Here is a 20,783-nt window from a genome sequence, read left to right on the forward strand (position 1 = left end):
CAGGTTCAGTCTAAGAAATGAAGAAAGAAAATTTAGAGACATTAATCTGAAAAGTTCTCACTAAATACAAGAACTCGCTGCGGCTGTGCTGCTGGCTGTGAAAATTCTGGAAGGATTTCTTTTATTATTTCAATCAGTGCCTTGGATCTAGGGTCTGCCCTGTATCCCTGACTGCTACAGTCAGAACTAGAGCTACAGGTAGATATTTAAACTTATTTTTATCATATGGTATTAAAAATATTTAAATTACACAGAAGAGCTAATGATGAAAAGCAAATCACCCCAAGCCCCTGCTAGTATTTCCCAGAGGAGCTCACTTCTAACTCTTCCAGCACTTTCTCCTGGTATTAAATTCCTATTTCTCCATGTGCTGGTATTTTAAAATTTATCTGTTTTATTACATTATTTGTAGATTTCATGTGTAGATCCTGAAGCCCCAGGTAGTTGATTACCCAGTGCTTTTCCCCAGCTCAGCAACCTGTGACTAGGACCTGGGTAGGGTAGTAGCTGTGCTAGCCAATGCCGTCAGCAAGATAGTTTTTTTCAAGCGCTCCTGTTCTCCTAGATTAATAGCAAGCACGAAACTCCACTGATACCTGAAGTGGTGTCTGAAGAGCAAAAAGTCTGATTAAGGGGGAAACATTTGCACATAATCCTGGGGAACCAGCCCTGCAGAAATCTGGGATCAAGAACTCCAGGTAGACATAACAGCAAGTGCAAATACCTTGAGGCAGGGGTTTGCCTGGGTGGTTCAGGGAAGAACCAGGAGGCTAGAGTGACTGGGCCAGAAAAAGTAAGTGAGGGTGCAGTAGTGGATGAGGTCAGACAGGCAAGGGGAGCGCACAGATCCGCAGGGCCTTGTAGGCCATAGTGAGACATTTGCTTTTATTGGGTGAAATGAGAAACCAATGAGAGGTATGGGCAGAGGCATGACATGGTGTGACTGACACTGTCACAAGCTCACTCAAAATGCTGGATGAGTTTAGACTGTAGGGAGGCAAGAGTGGTGCCTACATGAAGATGCTGGTGACTTGGATCAGGATGGGAGCAGTGAAGGTGGTGAGAAATGGTCAGATTCTGGTAGAAATGACCCTATTTGTTGATGGATTTGATGTGAGATATGAAAGAAAGCACAGAGTCAAAGATGACCCTGAGGTTTTTGACCAGAGCAACTGGCAGGCTTTTTCTAAGATGGAGGAAAAAGCAAGTTTTACAGGTGAAGATCAGGAGTTTGGGTTGGAACATGTAAATTCGGGGGATGCCTTTTAGATAGTCAGGTGGAGATGCTGGGAGGCAAGGAGGCTGGATTCACTGAGGACGTCTTGGCTGGAGATATATAATTGCGTGTCATCAGCATATAGATGTATTTAACACCAAGAGAAAAGAATGTCTGTAGACAAGAATGATTTGTATTGCTATCAATTTTCTACAAGTTAACTTCAATCTCTGCCGAGTTGTAAAATAGCTTAGTCAATGACAAAGGTGCATACCCCTATAGGATCAGATAAAATCCACCAAGTCTCCAGTATTCCAGAAAAAGGATATCCACCAGTCTCTTGCTTTTATCAGCCTTACATTTCTTCTTACAATTGACAGTGCCTGGTAGTCCAGGCCAGGACTTTCCACATGCCCAGTCCTCAAAGATGTTTCTGCCTCAGACTCTTTCCTCTGTTCCTGCCCCTCCTGACCACTTGGCTCCTGGGCTTTCCTGCGACAACAGAGCCACTGTGATTCTAGTGCACTTTTCCTTCAGGTACCACCTGAGAGTTTCCATACTAGGACTGACCCTCTACTACAGGGTTTTTTGTTTTGTTTTGTTTTATTCAGCATTTGTATTGCTTCAGGCCCTGTAGAGACCAGGGCTGCATCAGCAGCCTGTTTCTAAAAGAGCCCTGTTTTAGAAGCCTGGGATACTGCCTGTCACCAAGTCCCTGAGTTGGGCTGAGTAGGGTCCAGATGCCTTCCTGAGTGTGGAATGCACCAAGTTCCTATCCAAGGCAGGCTACCTCATTTTGAGACAATGTCTCTGTGTGATAGATTTGAAGGAAAACCACAACAAACCTTGTTTTTGTACCACATAGAATGTTAACCTGTTAAAGGCTCCGAGCAGATATCAAATCTCTACATGGAGAAAGGCCCCCAGGTGCAAAACGCTGTTCTAATGGCGGCGTGAGCATCTGGAGGGCAGCAAGACGTAGTCTATCATGATGCAGCTTATGACCAAGCTGGGGGGATAAGACAACTATAAAATAATATGTCAGAGAAGTAGCAACAAGAAGGTGCTGGGAGTGATGGGGAGGCTGAGGAGTCCTGGGCCAGCTCCAGTGTCAGATTGGAACTGGAGTTTATGAATAACAGGTTCATCTGCAGGAGTGAAGTTTCCCAAGGTGGCTGATGGATGACCTTCTAAAGTCGAATTTTATAAACTGGGGCTGCCTGTTTATTTCTATCCATATGCTCCTGAAAGATCATCAGATTCCTGTGGCCTTGCTTTTTTTTTTTTTTTTTTTTTTTTTTTTTTTGCGGTACGCGGGCCTCTCACTGTTGTGGCGTCTCCCATTGCGGAGCACAGGCCCCGGACGCGCAGGCTCAGCGGCCATGGCTCACGGGCCCAGCCGCTCCGCGGCATGTGGGATCCTCCCGGACCGGGGCACGAACCAGCGTCCCCTGCATCGGCAGGCGGACTCTCAACCACTGCGCCACCAGGGAAGCCCTGACCTTGCATTTTTGAAAAATTTGGGTGTCACCTCATAATATCAAGGGATATTGTAATTAATCAAAGGCATAGGTAATTTTGGTAGAAATTTTAGCCATGTTAACTCACCTCCTCTACTTTTAAAGTCAGATTTGCTAATACTTCACAACTCTGAGGGTTTAAGATTCCCCCACACCCCATATCCACCACAGCAGAGGAAACAAGAAAGGAGGGGCGGGAGAGGGGGCGGAAGTGGAGGGGAGGGCTTGTCTCCTGCTGGGAAACTGCAGGTGATGAGAAGGACTGCGCTTGCGCTTGCGCTTGCGCCCAGGTGGCCCGCCTGACTTCTCCAGGCAGGTGATGGCGATTCCCCAGGAGATAACCGAGACCTCTGCTGCCCGTTTTAGGATAAAGGAGGAGTGGAACTTCGTGGCCGAGTGCAGAAGGAAGGGCATCCCCCAGGCTGCGTACTGCAAGAATGGCTTCATAGACACCAGCGTGAGGCTTCTGGACAAGATTGAAAGGAACTCCCTCGCAAGGCAGAGTGCAATTTCCAAGGAGAGAGACAAACGGAGCAGTGAGTTTGTGTTTGAACTTACGGGGCAGCACTGGAAGGTGAGTCCATGCGTTTCGGTCCCTACAGCACGCCGAGGCTCTTTGCAGCGCTGCGGCCGACGTCTGCTGCTAGGCTGAGCTCAGGCTGTTGACCTTGGCCCAGTGCGCGCTGTTGCTGTTGTCTTTAGAGAGCTTTCCCATGGATGCGGAGGAGCCATTGCCGGCTCTGAACCGGGTTCTCGCGTCTTTTCCGCGGTGAAGGACTGTGCAGTCTTGAAAAGAGCAGCGGGATCCCCTTGGATCCTTACGACGCTGCGAGGGACTGGGACCCCAGCGGCTCCTCAGGATGGCACAGCCTTTACAATGCTTGATTCTGGGAATTCCCTGGCGGTCCAGGGGTTGGGACTCCGCGCTTCCATTGCCGAGAACACGGGTTCAATCCCTGGTAGGGGAGCTAAGATTCCGCCAAGCCGCGGGGTGCGGCCAAAAAAAAAAAAATGTTCGATTCTGCCGCCTCCTCGCCACCCCTCCCCGCCCATTAAAAAGAACTTCTTGCCTTCTTTTTTTTTTTTTTTTAATGCTCTGAGCACTTGACTTGCCTAACACCCCTCTGTGGGCGGTGACTTTGCTGACTTGTCACAGAGTGTAGAGCCGCAAAGGAATTTCGCAGACCCTTCAGCCAGTTTTCCTCTGAGTTTCTGAGGCCAGGACAAAGATGTGCCCTCTTTCTTGCCTCAGGTGTGTACAGGTGCTTCCTGCTCGCACTCCCCCAGGTTGCTGCTGGCTTGGAGAGGCATCTCAGGGTTGCTTGTGCTCTGATGTTTCTTGGTTGAAGCAGCCCATGGTGTGTGTGCGCTGGGTGGCGGCACAAATGAGCTCGGGCTGTCTTCCGTTCAGTGCGACAGAGTTGTCTGGGACCTGCGCTCCATCTCTTTTTATCCCACCGTTTTGTGGCTGAAAGGACTCTGGACTGGGAGACCATATATTTTGGGTGACCCTTTATTGGCCCTGTGACCTGAGGCTGTTTGCTCCATTTGTATACATTTTATCTCCTTCCCTGTTCAGTGGTGCTAATGCTTGCCTTGACCCCCTCAGAGGGCTGTTGTGAGGATTAAACGAGCGGATATTCTGTGACACTGTCTTGTTAGCGACACAGCCCTGTAAGACTAGGAGAGACTGTGACTGACACCTCTTTGGTGGTCTTTCTCCTGCATCCACATCATTGAGATCAGTGGATACATGGATGCTGCCTTTTCTGGGGCAAGAAGGAGGGCCTGTCTGGATTTCTAATTGAATACCGCTGGTAAATCATTCTCGTGTGCCGTGGTCAAACACGATCCCAGCCCGCTTGGGGAACCTGTTGAGTCCTCTCGGCTCACAGCACCTTTGGAAAACCACTTTAAAGGGCATTTAGTGAGTGCCTAGTGTGGTTGGGGGATAGGAAGAGGGTTATGAGTCAGCAGGCTAGGGAGACCCCAGGGTGAACTATGTGGATGTTGTCTTCATTACTTACAGCCTTCTTGTCCCCTGCATTCGGTTCCCAGAGCTGGTACCTTATCCTCATGGGTACCCACCGAAGGCAAGACTCTGGGGCCTCAGGCATTCATTACTATGAATTTCAGTTGCTGTATTCCTTCCCCAGAGAGATTTGTGTTTCAGGCTTGCCTCTGCTTAAGGAGTGAAAAGCTCCATTAAAGGATGTTCGCCGTCTTAGAGCGCTCACGGCGGCGAGGGAGTTCTGGCCTCTAACATCACACCAGGCAGCAGGTCTGGCCTCTGCAGGAGGTCAGCAAGAGGTGGACAGGGCGGTGGAGCTTCTGGGGACTTGAGAACTGGGTGGGGAGAGCTCCCCTGGGGTTCCTTGGAGCGGCTGTGGGGCTGTGACCTATGACTTGGGTACCTGATTAGGATGGGGGTGTCAGGGGTCAGGCATTCTTTGTGAGCTGGAAGACCCCAGGCCCTGGGCCCTGCTCTTTCAGGGAGATTTCTCTAATTTTACTGAACAACTTTTCAATAGAAAATTTCACTTCTACTGTCAAGTTTTTAATTTCCAAGAGCTGTCTGTTTTGTGAATGAATGAGTCCTGTAATGTGGCTTTATATTTCTGCTTTTATGGATGAGTCTTAAATTTTCCTTTAAAAATTTTGTCCTGTTTTCATTTCATGGGGGCTGTTCTTACTTATCTTGGGATTGATAGCTTTTTTTGGAGGAAGTTTCCATCTTTCAGAGTCTCCTTTTTCTTTTTGGGGTGTTTGTGTTGGTCTGGCATGTTGGGACTCTCTGGGAGGTCTGGAGACACAGGGTGTCGGGAGCACTGAGAAACTGGAAGCTCCAAGTGTGTGTCAGGTGAAGGCTTCTGTTTTTGGAGGGCGTTGCTATGGAGCCCCATGTCTCCAGCACGTTCCCCCCACCCCCCGCCCCAGGAGTGCATATTTATGATTTGTCTGCAGCTGGTGAGTGCCCACAGAGAGGATCCTCTCACATCCTGCAGGCAGGGACAGGCCTGGCAGCCAGTGCTCTGGACAGAGAGGAGGGCTGGGTGGGGAAGTCTCAGCTTCCATCACTCATCCTGTGGTTGCTGCCTCCCTCCCTAGATGTGCCTGATGGTCCCCAATCCAGACACTCTGTTTAATCCCTCCAGTGGATAAGCCTCAGTCTTCTACAGGGGCAGTAGTTCTGTGACATGGAGGGGGGGCAGACTTTGAACTTGACCTCCTCCTTTTAGCCCTGCCTTCCACTCTCACCTCCAGACATGCCCGGCTCTTCCACTTCCTGAGCCTCAGGAGCCTCTGGTGAGAAGTTCAGGTTGTGTCTTATTGTTCCTGCTGCTGCTGGTCTAAGGTTGAGCAGATCAAGGGAGGTAGGTTACCATCTTCCAGTTTTCCAGCTACCAGCATTTTCCTGCTGCTGCCTCCCTTCTCTTTCTCTTTGCCCTCTGTAAGGTTTATATCTTCAAAAAAGAATTCCTTTACTGTCATCTTTCATGGAATTTTAGAGAGGAGCAAAAGTGTCTGTGTTGTGTTCAATTTGCCATCTTTACCCCGTTCCTTTTATTTTTATTTAACACTCTATCTTAAGATTTTCCCATGTTATTAACAATAGTTATGGATATAATTTTGGAAGGCATAATAACCTTTCCAAGTGTACCATTATTGGAAGAGCAATATGAGAGAAGTTATTTATGAGACACTTGATAATTGAAGCTTCAGAAGAGAGAGTGTTTTCATGCCGTGGAGTGGCTGGGCCTGTGAGCCATGGCCGCTGAGCGTGCGCGTCCGGAGTCTGTGCTCCGCAACGGGAGACGCCACGACAGTGAGAGGCCCACGTACCACAAAAAAAAAAAAAGAGAGAGTGTTTTTATGACCTAGGGTCAGCTCCCTGATGCCCCAGCTTGTCATCTTGTCTCAGCGGCAGGAGGAAACCCTCTGATCTGGTGTGGGCTGCATTCAGATCAGGATGAGGAGGTGCCGAGATGGGTTTGCCAGGCCCGGGCGCTGGGGGCAGTCACACAGGGCCCTATGCTGGGAGGGGCCCTGTGCTTGATGTAATGCTCTGCTGTCACCATCTTGAAATTCTTAATTTTTAGAAGGGGCCTGCATTTTCATTTTGTACTAGTTCCTGAAACTATGTAGCCTGTCCTTACTCTAAGTGACCCATTTAAATGTCTTTGGGTTTCAGTGTCCCTCTTTTAAGTGGGCCTTCATCATGCCCACTCTGCCTATCTTATGGTACTGTTATGTGAAAGCATATTGAAGGTGAAAGTACTTTTGCAAGTTAAAAGCTTAATCCACATATCCAATAGCAATGATCATAAAGCCCATTATAAGCACCAGGTACCAAGCAAGGGTCACTGTGGACCTTCTGATTGCTACCTCCACCCCACCCGACCTCTCCCCTGTACATTCCTACCCCACTTTGCAGCTGATGTGCTGTGGTCAGCTCCATGAGGTCAGGGGACATGCATGTCCCTCAGTGCTCAGCATACCTCATTGCAGTGGGGGCTCGTTATCCTGTGAACTGAATTTCTTCAACTGGACAAATAGCCCCCTCTAAAGCCGTAAGCACTTCTCAACACCTTTACAATTTTATCCCAGAACACTAGAGCCAGGGGAGGCCCTGGATACGGCTGAGTTCCTCTCTGTCACTTCAGAAGTGAGGGCCCAGGGAGGGGGTGCCCCTAGAACATGGCTCGGCATCCAGGTCTCTACACTGTCCTTCTGGGCTCTTTCCCTGTTAAAGACTCATAAAAACATTTAGAAATTTGGCACAGCAAGTATTAGGTGTTTATCAAATATTTTAAAAAGCGATTAGTTTCAGAGCTACTTGATTCCTTCTTGTATCTCTAGTGCCAAACATGAGTCTTCCTGGACATAACATGGCTCAACAGATGTCGGCCGGATACAAACTACTATATGTAAAATAGATAAACAACAAGGTCCTACTGTATAGCACAGGGAACTATATTAAATATCTTATAATAAACTATAATGGAAAGGAATATGAAAAGGAATATATATATTCTTTTATGTATATATGTATAACTGAATCACTTTGCCATACACCTGAAACTAACACAACATTGTAGATTAACTACACTTCAAAAAAAAAAAAGATGTCTGCTGAAAAAAAAAAGCGATTAGTACAGAGGAAGGGAAATGCAGCACACATTTTAAAATCTAAGACGTGGCCAGATTTTATTTTTAGAAAATGTTAAATCCATATGTTGTAAATAAATAATACATGTGTAGCTTTGGGTGGGAGCCTGGTTGTCAGTGTTCACTCGGCATTTGACTTTAATAGAATCATGAATTCATGGCCCTTTTGAAATTTGGCTAATCCGCTAGTGTGAGATGAATGACATCGGCAGCATCTTGCTTTCTTTTTTGGAATGGCTATAGAGCTGGCAGGTAGGCTCTCACCCATGCTCTCTCCCCTCTTGTTTCTGAAATAAATGCACGTTTTCCTTGGCTCTGTGTGCTCTGCCTCTGAACTCCGACATATGGAGGAGCTAGTTCTGATCGACGGGATCCATTCTATTCCAGGAGCTCCCAGATTCCTTGAAGGAGCAGACGCACCTGAAAGAATGGCACATAAGCAATACCCTGATTCAGATCATTCCTAAGTATATCGAGCTGTTTCAAGCCATGAGGATTCTGGATCTGCCAAAAAACCAAATCTCCTGTCTTCCAGCTGAAATTGGTATGTTGCTTAGCTGGAGCCTTCCGGCCCCTTGTCTGGGAAGCAGGCAATACTGAGAATTCTTCCTCCTCCTGCTGCCGCAGGAAGTCGCTGGGCCGGGCTGTTTTGGGTGTTCCCAGAGCTGCTGGTTCGTGGCGTCCCCTCTGGATGTTGGTGCCAGGGTCTCACCTGTGTAACTCAGCAGTACTGACATCAAGTCTCATGAGTGAGCGGTGCTGTGTTTAGAAACTTTTTGTTTTTTCTTCCTTTTAGTTTTAGAAATGCAAACATGCAATAATATATTTATTGTAAACATGAGACACAGTATATTGTTCCCACATATTAGTTTTAGAAATAAACATGCAATAATATATTTATTGTAAACATAAGATAACAGTATATTGTTCCCACATATTAGTCCATTGATTAGTTTAGTTTATTGTACTAATTTGATCAAGGTTCTATTATTTTCAGTCATTCTGTTGTTCACTTGCTGCGCTGGGAGTGAAGTCCACGCGATCATCGTCACTGTTTCTCTTTGTCTTGTGTGTGAGGCACATATAGTTGTTATGATTCTTCTAAGACACTCAAGTCTTCTTGGAGACAGATCATCCCCATAAACCTCAGTCATGAGCAGGGCAAAATAATTAAACATTCTAGAAAGGAATAAAATGTAAAGTCAACTCTCTCAGTAAGGATTGTTAACAGTTTCCTGGGGATCAAAATTGTACACACAGGGCTTCCCTGGTGGCGCAGTGGTTGAGAGTCCGCCTGCCGATGCAGGGGACACGGGTTCGTGCCCCGGTCCGGGAAGATCCCACATGCCACGGAACGGCTGGGCCTGTGAGCCGTGGCCGCTGAGCCTGTGCGTCTGGAGCCTGTGCTCCGCAACGGGAGAGGCCACGGCAGTGAGAGGCCCGCGTACCGCAAAAAAAAAAAAAAAAAATTGTACACACAACCCATGTTCTTCTAGATATCTACATTGTAGCCATATCTATTTATAAATATGTGTTAAAATATATATGCATGTTAAAAATATTTATATATACATATGTTAAAATATATGCATGCTAAACATATTTACATACAAGGGCTCACAGCATGTTCTCCAGTCTAAGCCTTGTTTCCCCTTATCATACCATGAAGGTGGGGGTGGACTCTAGGGTCAGGCTGCCTGGGTCTTTCACTTACTGGCAGGTCACCTTAGGCAGGTCACTGGTTTTCAGTCTCCCTGTCTATAAGATGGGGATAATAATCGTACCTACTTCACAAGGTTATTGTAAGGATTAAATAGTTAATACAAAGAAAGCATTTAGAACAGATAAACCCCCAACACTTGCTAGCCACCACCATCATCATCATCATCATTGTCTTTTTCTTATGTTTTTTTAAAAATTTTACTTAATTAATTTATTTATACAGCAGGTTCTGATTAGTTATCTGTTTTATACATATGAGTGTATATATGTCAATCCCAATCTCCCAGTTCATCCCACCACCACTCTATTGTTGTCTTTACATAAATGTTATTTTTCAATATTAGAATATTCAAACTTTTGTCATTCTCCCTAATGGCTAAGTGATGATTATGGGATGATTTATTTAACTTGTTCTTCAAACAGTTTAAATTTAAACTAAGTAATTGGATACTAGGTCTGAGACTCTGAAGGTATGATTCTAGTCTGACTTTGAGTAACTTGGGCAAATACTTTAAAAAAACTCAGCTACAGGATGAGATAGTCAAGAAAGAGGACCATGGGAATGAAGAGTTTTGAGCTGTTTTCTGTTGAATGGCTGTATTTCGTAAAGGAGGTGGAGTTGGATCTCTTACAGTGCTGTCTTAGAGAACTACAGAGCATTGGCTGAGCAGAGGGGGTGCGGGGAAAGTGGTCACCAAATGGGGTGTTCTTTTTCTCATTATCAGGACAATTATTTCTGACATTTGACATCAAGGAATTAAGCATGGCAGTGGGTGGTCCTCTTAACTCCTTTGTGGAACTCCTGAGAAAGTATTGTTAAATGGGTTTAAAATAGCTAATTATTGAAATCATTTAATAATGTTTACTCAAATAATTTAAAGTATGTAAATTCCTTAAGGTATTCCTTGGGCTCTAGGAACAAGAAGCCTCTGGACAACAAATTGTGCCTCAGTTGGGTTATATTCCCCTCTCTGGAAATTAGGTCTGAGGGCCTTGGGAGAATGGGCTATAAGTAGGGAGATTTCATTTCAGTTGGAAAAGATCCTGGAACATTCTAGGAAGGGATGGACTCATTAGCTATTTAGAAATATAACGTGCTGGAGCTATGACACCTGTCTTAGTCTGTTCAGTCTGCTTTAAAAAAAATACCACAGGCTGGGTGGTTCATAAACAAAATTAATTTATTGCTCGCAGTTCTGGAGTATGAGATCAGGGTGCCAGCATGGTGGCCTGAGGGCCTTTTTCTGGGTTGCAGACTTCTCGGTGAATCCTCACATGGTGGAAGGGGCTGGGGAGCTCTGTGGGATCTTTTTACAAGAGCATGAATCCGATCGTGGGGACTCCATCCTCATGACTTTATCCAAACCTGATTACCTCCCAGAGACCCCACCTACTAACAACATCACCTTTGGGCATTAGGATTTCAACATACAAATTTTCAGACCATAGCAGTGCCTTAAACGTTTTATTTTAGTTTTTGTGTCGTGGGACCCTTGTCACACCGAAAGACTGTTTTCTCAAGAACCTCAAGCTCATGGTGCTTGAAGATAATGCTGTTCACCACGTCTGATGGAGACAATTGAGCCCATCTCAGATGAATAATGCCAAGTTCTTACCAGAATGTTGAGAAAGAAAAAGTAGTGTTTCTATAATGAGATCAGGCATTGTGGAAATAAGTGGCATGGAGAACAACAATTTGAATACAAACATATATTATTTCTTAGTGTCTATACATCATTAAAATGTTATATTTGAGACAGACTCTCTAAAGCTATTGCTTTTCCTTTGAGCTAGGAAAGTTACTTTTTCTTTGAGCTAGCTAGAAGGAGCTCATATACAGCTTTCTCTCCAGTTACCTCATCTTCTCTTTGCATCCCCTCATGATAAATGCACATACAGTTGGTATAAATGTGTCCCTAATGCAAATGCCTCCATCAGCTAGATCAGGTAACTCTTTAATAGGTAAGTTTACTCTCCTGTGTCTGGAAACTAGACAGCTTAGAACATTCACACCATCTATGCCAATCTTCTACTTTCCTTAGTTAAAGAAGGATTGTACAATATACTGTCTTACAGAAGCTGGGGCTGTGGCGATCATTAGTCTGATCACATGCTCTCCAGTCCTCCCCAGAAGAGCAGTCTTTCCTTATTTTTTTATCAGCCTCCATATCCATCCTGCTATTTTGACACCAATAGTTGACTGTAAGGTTGCAGTGTATACCAGGTGGGTAAGTTAGAGGGGCCACTGATTTCCACAGCATCACCATTATCTTCTAACAGTGAGACCACCAAAGTTGACTCAGAAGTGGCCCTGCCTCCAATATACTGTCTTTGTATGTTTCCCTTTCTCATTTATAAAATGTCAGGAAATTTGTATTTTGAGTGCCTGCTCTGCAAAAGGAAACAATAATTTTGGTTTTCTAATTTTTAAAATTAGGTTAAGAATGTTAAGGTATTCAATGCCTTAGAACATGCGTGACATGATTTTTGGAATATTAAATATATTTACTCTTGTGCTAGTTTCTGGTTTGGAATTGGTCATGTATTTATTCAATCAAGACAGAATTGGGATTCAGTGTTTCTCCATCAATCCATTTATTGCCTGATATTCTTAGTGTGTTCACTTCCTGCCTGTGAAATGGACTTAGGCTTTTTTAAAGCATATTCTTTAGGAAGCACGATACATCATAATTAGTAAATGCAAATCTGAAGCCAAAGATAAATGAATTACATGCAGCCTATAAACAGTGACTCCTTGTTTGAGTCATTTAGCACGTACGTAGAGGTTTGTGTGTATTTCAGTACCTAGCTCACTTCCCATTAGAGTCCACCGATAGGCCATAGCTTGTCACTGTGCTTCCTAGGAACTGGACCATTTCAAAGCCATTGCCTGTTACTTCATTCATCATGTGATTTCAAAGGGATTTGCGCTCTGTGGGTGCTGGCCCCTGACCCAGTCTACATAGGGGACAAATCCCCCACACTCACCTAGCCTGTAGTTTCACAAAGGGTTAAACAGATAAAGAAAAAGGAAAAAATGCTCTGCAAGGACCAAAATGCTCAGGATAAAAGATGAGCAGACATTCAATCAGAGTGCTTAAAAAACAAACACAGAGGGGCTTCCCTGGTGGCGCAGTGGTTGAGAGTCCGCCTGCCGATGCAGGGGACACGGGTTCCTGCCCCGGTCCGGGAAGATCCCACATGCCGGCAGAGCGGCTGGGCCCGTGAGCCATGGCCGCTGAGCCTGCGCGTCCGGAGCCTGTGCTCCGCAACGGGAGAGGCCACAACAGTGAGAGGTCCGTGTACCGCAAAAAAAAAAAAAAAAAAAAAAAACACAGAATTATGTTTAATGCCTTTCCCACCATCATTTATACAAATGTTTTACATCTTCGTTTTGCTTTTTGTCCTTAAAAGACCTTAATGGGCCTACACCATGCATGTTGTTTTTTTCTGATGACAGGTCGTTTGAAGAACCTGAAGGAACTCAATGTGCGTTTCAACCATCTGAAGAGCATTCCTCCAGAACTGGGAGACTGTGAAAATCTAGAGAAACTGGATTGTTCTGGAAATCTAGAATTAACTGAGCTCCCCTTTGAAGTAAGAAAGAAAATGTTTGCACTTTTACTTTTATTTGGTTTATGACATGGAATGGTCTGTAACATGGGGACGAATTTTAAAAGATGAAATTCATTTTTATTTATATGACTTTTCCTGACATTTTAATCACCCTAAAGCAGCTATTATCAAGTCTTTAAAAATGTTCTTACACTCGGCCACAACCTGAATTTAAGTTCAAAAAAGCTATCAAAGGAAAACTAGGCAAAAAATCCTATTTTCATGCAATATATTTTTATTTAATGCCTATTTAATATATGATGCCTGTTGTCTGTAATGCAGATCCTGATTTATTTATCCATAATGGAGGAATAAATTGAAAACAGTTGGAAATAAATAAAGGGAATAAAATTTAAAAATGTATATACTCGTAACAAAACTTATAGATAACTAAAGCAGTTCTACAGATAGGATTTGAGAACTCCATTAATTTAAAAATATCCATTAGTTTCTTTTTGTCTGTATTCATTGGGGAAATGATTTTAAATTACTTTTCTGATAAAACAGAACATATGAAAGTGAACAGTTTTTATTGCCAGATAAAACTAAACAAGGTTCTCGTGCTTGAAGAGAGAGATGGATCTCACAAATTCTGCTGGTAATGAATGGGCTAAAAATGGTATCACTAGTGAGGCTCTGACAAGGCGGTGGCCACAGATTCTATCTAGTCCTAGAAGGCGTATTCTTTTCCTTTCCTGAAAACTTCCGGGTGGGAGGAAGAGGCCACTTCTGCTCTTAGCACCCATGTCACCCAGGAAATGCTGGGCAGTGGTCCCGGTGAGGGTGCACAGCCAGGGCTCAGGATTCCCCACACAAGCTGCTCGTTCCCCAGTCCTCCCCATCTGAGAGAGGGACCCAGTCCTCTCTCAGATGTGCAGGCTGGAAGCAAGCCAACTCACCCTTGACCTCTCTTGCTCCCATGCCCCATGTCCACTCCATGAGTAAGTCCTGTTGGGCATGCCCTTCAGAGTAACAGGGGAGATTTCTGATCATTTGCTACATCACTTTACCAGTTCACGTGTGAGTCTTCTGAAGATTTGCCAAAACCCATTAAGACAGTCTTCCCCAGGTCATCCTACTCTTTGAGGCTTGCACTTTCTGTCTTCTCTGACTTTGCACATGCTGTTCCCCACCTGGAGTTTCCTCCCCTACCTTGCCATCTGTCAGGGAACCTCAGGACCCAATTCAAATACTCCATTCTCTGTGAAATCTTTCCTGACCCCTGACCCTCACCTCACTGTGATGCTGGGCAGATTAATCACTTCTTTCTTTGTGTTACTGAACATTGCAAATTGGAAACTTCACACTAGTTCTTACTACATAAAATTGCATTGCTTGTTTATGAAAATATAAACTCCTCAAGGGCAGCCACTGTGTGCTTTTCATCCTAGCACCCCCAGCGTGTAGCACAGTGAATGACACCTAGTAGATGCTCAACGTACATACTATATTGATCTGGTTTGCATATGTTCATAGAAATGCCTTTGGGAAGAGACATCAATCTCAAAATTATTAGTTGAACTTAATTCCCACTCTTAAAAAGTAATTAGAATATTTTGTTATTCCTTCCTAGTTAAGTAATTTGAAGCAAGTTTCATTCGTAGATATCTCAGCAAACAAGTTTTCCAGTGTCCCGATCTGTGTCCTGCGGATGTCTAATTTGCAGTGGTTGGATATCAGCAACAATAACCTGAGTGACCTGCCACAAGACATAGACAGGTAGCTACTTGCATTCTGAAGGTGAGGTATATGAATTAGTCACTAACATTTTAAACATGCATAACACGTGAATGTTCTGTGAGATCAACTAATTTTCCAGAGTTTCTTGTTTCCAGGAAATCAGTTTGATTCTTTATAGAATAAGACAATTCCCAGTCTGCACCATACATATACATGTACAGTTGACCCTTGAACAACGAGGTGGTTAACCTGCATGTAATTTGTAGTCAGCCTCCGTACCTGGGGCTCCTCTGCATCTGTGAACTCAACCAACCATGGACCCATGCAGTACTGTAATGTGTGGACCCGCACAGTTCAGACCTGTGTTGGTCAAGGGTCAACTGTATATATATGTGTGTGTATGTGTGTGTGTGTATATGTATGTGTGTGTATATATATATATATATATATATGTATATATATAGTTTGAACACATCTTTAATTTACTTTAGTTCTCAATAGAATGGAACATTAACTTTCCTTTCCTCCCCAGAAGTAGAAAAGTAAATTTATTATGTACAGAATCAAAACATATTATTCTATTTGGGATATCAGGATAATTTTTATTAGTTTCATTTACTGCTCTTTTTTTTTCATTTACTGCTTTGATTGATATGCTTAGTAACGTCTTCAAATTATATCCTTACAGCTATTTCTTGTTTAAAAAGTAACTGTTATACTAAATCATATACGATTCCTTCATTCATTCATTCTACCAATATTACTAGGCAGGCCCAGAGAGTGGGCTGGGTTCAAAGTGGTAAATGAAACAAACTGTCTGGCCTCCTGGAATCCACAGTCTTCGTTATAAAGTAGCATAAGTAAGCTATTGGGACATAGGAACCGAAAATGGCTTGGTCCCAAATGCTGTCTCATATGACCTTTCTCTACTCCTGGTACATATGATGTGTATGGATACTTTCCTGGTTTATGAGGCTAAGTGGGAATTGTTTTAGTTTGAAACACAAGGGGAACTTTGTGAAATATTTTGTGGGATCAGTCAAAATTTTGCAAATGAATGAAAGAAAAAACTAGAGAGAGGGACACTGAGTTAGAACAAAATGGAAAACAGAGTAAAACATATTTGGAGCGTATTTTTCTCATTTCCTTTTCACTTTGCAGGTTTACTCCTGTTTTAAAGTCAAAATATGATGAGAGAAGAGTAACTGTGTTTTTAAGACATACAAAAGGAAATATGTTGCCAGAATTTGTTTATTCTCACTCCAACTCTAATATGATTTCTTTCCCATGACCTGTTAACCCTTGGGAATGCAGTAGACACTTGAATATATTGATTTTTTAAGTTCCCTCTTTACCTACTTTATATTGTGTAATTTGCTTATCCTGCTGCTATATCTCTGCCTTTAACTGTCAATTAAGTCAGTAAAAACTTAAAAAAGAAACCCAAATCATGTCACCCGGCATGACTTTATTCATTTAAATTGTAAAGTTAGTTTATTCTTATGAGTCACTTAAAAAATAAACTAAATAGGGATTTCCTACTAGAATTTATTTATAATTCACTTTGGTTTTCTTGCTATGAGGCTAAGTCTTTGTGTTCTAATCCCTTTTACATCTTCTTAGGCTACGAGAACTGCAGACCTTTCTCCTGTATAAGAACAAGCTGACCTATCTTCCCTTTGCCTTGCTTAACTTAAAGAAGCTCACCTTGTTAGTCGTCAGCGGGGACCACTTGGTGGAGATCCCGACAGCCCTTAGTGACTCATCCACACCTTTAAAGTGAGTAGACAGAGAGCCCAGTAGAGACCCATTCAGACACAAGGGAAGAGCAAGAAGCACCTGGAGCCTGTGTGCCCATCTCAGGAACCAGATTAGATGGTTCTCGTACTCTGAGAACAAGAAGTTCTGGTGCCTTCTTACAGGATTTTGTAGTTTTTGGCCAATGGCATGGGGAGGTAGAGCTCAGAGGATTTCTGGACAAATGCTACCTGCTGGTTGAAGGCACCAGGGCTCCCTGGTCGGATACTCAGCACTCCCATCACCGCTGGCCTGGATGGGTCAGTGGCTGTTGAATCTTTCAAAATTGTGAAGAAATTAGATCAAATGCCATTTTGGACTGTCTCCTTTAGCTTCTTTTTTTGTCACAGTAGTCCATCTTTTAAATACCTTCTTGGTGGTGATTTTATGAGTCCTTTTCAATGTAGCCACATCATTTTAGAGTTTGATGTCACTAATTGGGAGTAATATCAAACAAACATAGTAAGACTCATATATGACGGGGACACTAAATGTTATTGTTCACCTCATGGCTTCCTGCCCGCTGTCCTCTGTCTGTGGCTAAGTAACTGTCATTTCCCCATCAAGCCTCTGTACAGTCTCTGCTGTAAACTGACTCCATAATCCTGTTGGATTATTGTGCAGTAGAATTCCACTGGTGACACATATTATGTGGTTAACTGTGACTTCTAAGAAGTGAGGACTTGGGATTTAACGCCACAAAGTTTGACTTCTTCTGAGAGGATTTTTCCACAATACAAATACATAGGTGAAAATGTGATATCTTCCATACTCTCTTGAATAGATTTGTAAGTCTTATAGACAATCCTATTGAGAATACCCAGTGTCAAGATGAAACGATGGAAAGTGAACAAGATCGCCAACATTTTGATAAAGAATTTATGAAAGCCTATATTGAAGATCTTAAAGAAAGAGGTAGGTTACTCATATTCAAAATTATTTAAAATGAGTGTATAGTATTCTATTCACTTATGCAACACATTTATTGCTACAAGTCAAACTGACAAAAAGTTAATTGGGGGCTTCCCTGGTGGCGCAGTGGTTGAGAGTCTGCCTGCTGATGCAGGGGACACGGGTTCGTGCCCCGGTCCGGGAAGATCCCACATGCCGCAGAGCGGCTGGGCCCGTGAGCCATGGCCGCTGAGGCTGCACCTCCGGAGCCTGTGCTCCACAACGGGAGAAGCCACAACAGTGAAAGGCCCGCGTACCGCAAAAAAAAAAAAAAAAAAAAAAAGTTAATTGGTTAGGGGCAATAACCAATAAATAAAAATAATTTGTAAATTATTTTTCTATTTACCAAAAAAAAAAAAAGATACATTGCCTTTCCTTAAATAATGAAATTTTCCTAGTGCATTAGCATGCTTAATACATCTACAACCATGTGACAGAGAGGCTGGGAAACAAGCACTTAAAATGTGAAGATTGTGTTACTAACTTTACATGGCTTTTCAGTGAAATGATATTGATAAAACAGTATTCTAGTTAATGGGAAAAGAAGATTCCATGTCAAAATCCGTTTAAATTCAACTTTAAAAAAAGTCATCTCGTATAAATCAAGGTACACCTACGTAAAAATCACAAAAGGAAGAAACAAGATGGCAGATTAGTAAGTAGATGCATTTAGTTTTGGTTTCCCATAGGGTGGTGAAGATACAGGGCAGTCACAGTACCTCAGGAAAGGGCTGAGAAAGAAGAGTTTTCCCCAGTGGCTATTTCCGAAGTGTTTCAGAATTCTTAGAACCCCTTCCTTCTGTCACATGTAGACACAGGAAAAGGCATAAATCAGCCTTTGTTCTTCTAATCCCCACCTCTTTTCTGGGTGTGGATGCCTGCAAGTTACCCCTTAATTTTTCAGGTCTCTTTTTCTGAGAAGCCAGGTGCAGACCTGAAAGAAAGATGTCACGCATCTGGGTTTAGGGAGGAGGTAGCCCTGGCCCCCAAGACTTTGAAGACAGGCACCTGGGGGCAGGTTCCATCAGTCACACTCAGAAAACATGCATGTCTCATCACATTAATGAAAAATACCATTTATTGGCAAATTAAAAGTTTTTCAATTAGATTAAGAAAATTTCTATATAGTTACCTCTAATCTGTTTGTCCGTCCCTAATTTTGCATGCTGAAATATTATGAAATAAATTAGAAATTTATGTTAAACATGAAACTGAAAGAACCATTTATTTATCAAAATTTATCTTTGGGTCATATAACTTTCCTCTTGTGAAAAACCTTCTTGTATTTTATTCATTTCTTCATAATTGTATTATAGTGCTATTATATAAAAATGCAAGAACACATTAGAGAAAATAAGTATTAGTCTTTTGATGTGGCCAGCAATAAAATAATTTGATTTTCAAAGTTAACTTTAGTAATGATAGATTTTGATTCCATTCATTTATTTCTAAATAATTATCATAATTCTATACTTCACGTATTCATAGTAGGTTGAACTAAATGATATTGCCAATATTCAGCTGGTTTTGACCTGCGAAAATGGTGATTTCTTAATAGTTCAACCTATGCTGGACATATGCTTTGAATTTTTTTAAGTTTGTTTCTTTTTTCTTCATCATGTTGTCTTCTCTCTTTTTCCTCCTTCCCCATAAGACTAATGTCTGAGTTAGAGAGTTCATCACTCTAAGGAAAAAAAGTAGATTTAGGGAGTCTACATGGACATCCAACCTGATATGATTCAAGAATGATGGGGAAGTGAAGCCCCTCGCTGGTTCTCAAACTTTAGTACACATGAGAATCAGCGGCAGGCCCCACTCTCAGAGTTTTTGAGTCATCAGGTTTGGGTGGGGCCTGAGAAAGTACATTTCTAACAAGTTCCCAGGTGATACTGATGCCTTGAGTCTGAGAAACACACCTTGAGAACCATTGGTATAGACCATACCTTGACAAAAATTGGCTGTGAAGAGAGAGAGAGAGTGGGGAGTAACCAGTTGGAAGAGTAAGTATGATAAAAGGGTTATTAATAAGATGGTGCTTCATTTAGGAATAGCCCAAACTTCTCTTGTAAACCTTATTCCCTTCCACCTGGCATCCCTAGTCCCAAATCCTTGGCCATCTATTTCTGTTTTGTCAACTTTTATTATTTTAGGATCATACAGTTTCCAAGATATTGATGTAGCTGTGTGAGTTGGTTGGAAAGATTGCAAAAGAATGAGAGTTAATAATAATGTATTCTTCTTAGATCTAAATATCTCTAACGCCAGACTATACATTTGCGGTGGTTGACTTAGTGGTAATAAATGCATTTATCTCTATACTTGAAGTATGAAGTGGCAATAATTTGTGTTTTGACATAGTTGCACTTCATAATAAAATGGGGAATGGTTGAGTATATATTTTCTTTTTGTTACAGAATCTGTTCCCAGCTATGCCACTAAAGTATCTTTCAGCCTTCAGCTTTGATGCCATCCATCAGAAGACTACAGAATTTTCCTGACTTGTGGAGCTGTAAATCTTCCTGTTGTGGGTCATGTCATAGAGGAATAATGGCTTGTGCTTAAAGACTAATTCTAGAAACCATGGTCATAGTTGTTAGGAAAGATGATTTTCAAATTTCAAATACGTGAGTACCTCTCTCTGTGGACTGGAGAATTGATAAATGGGTTTATATATTGATATTTAAAGGTTCATTTGCATACACTTGTTTCCAAATAATGCACATTTAGTATTTTAGAAAATGTGTTATTTTTTAAAAATTATCACTTAAAGACCAAAATTTGAAGTTGATTGCATTGTTTTCAGGAATCTGGAGATAAAGGGATGGTGAGAAGAGTATTTATACTGGACTAGTCAGATGAGACTTTATTTTATTTTGTTATTTTGAAAGAGTTTTAATGCATTATTTCTTTTACTGAGGACAGTTTTCCTTGGGTTTATACAAATGGCTATTTTCATGTTTTAAGTTATATTTTACCAGTGTAGGCTTTCAGGAAAGACTTTAGGTATAATCTGGACCTTGAGGGCAGAAAGAAGGGCTGGATTGTCTGCCCAGGCATGGGGCTTAGATGGTGTGCTGGTGTCCCTAGTGGAGCAAGTGTGGGCCTGGCTGGTC

At 42.6% G+C, this 20,783-nt stretch overlaps 1 protein-coding gene across 1 annotated transcript in view; it reads left to right on the forward strand.

The window, feature by feature from the left end:
• LRRC2 (leucine rich repeat containing 2) overlaps positions 1 to 20,449 on the forward strand; it is a 34,308-nt gene extending 13,859 nt beyond the window's left edge. Inside the window, exons 3-9 of the mRNA XM_032650171.1 lie at positions 3,103 to 3,310; positions 8,293 to 8,449; positions 13,088 to 13,224; positions 14,816 to 14,961; positions 16,546 to 16,701; positions 17,504 to 17,634; positions 20,085 to 20,449. Coding sequence (XP_032506062.1) covers positions 3,103 to 3,310; positions 8,293 to 8,449; positions 13,088 to 13,224; positions 14,816 to 14,961; positions 16,546 to 16,701; positions 17,504 to 17,634; positions 20,085 to 20,134 — 985 coding nt within the window. The 3' untranslated portion in view covers positions 20,135 to 20,449. The remainder of the gene's footprint in view (positions 1 to 3,102; positions 3,311 to 8,292; positions 8,450 to 13,087; positions 13,225 to 14,815; positions 14,962 to 16,545; positions 16,702 to 17,503; positions 17,635 to 20,084) is intronic.
• The last annotated feature ends 334 nt before the right edge of the window (positions 20,450 to 20,783 follow it).

The sequence above is a fragment of the Phocoena sinus genome, chromosome 11 (assembly GCF_008692025.1).
Source record: "Phocoena sinus isolate mPhoSin1 chromosome 11, mPhoSin1.pri, whole genome shotgun sequence".
NCBI lineage: Eukaryota > Metazoa > Chordata > Mammalia > Artiodactyla > Phocoenidae > Phocoena > Phocoena sinus.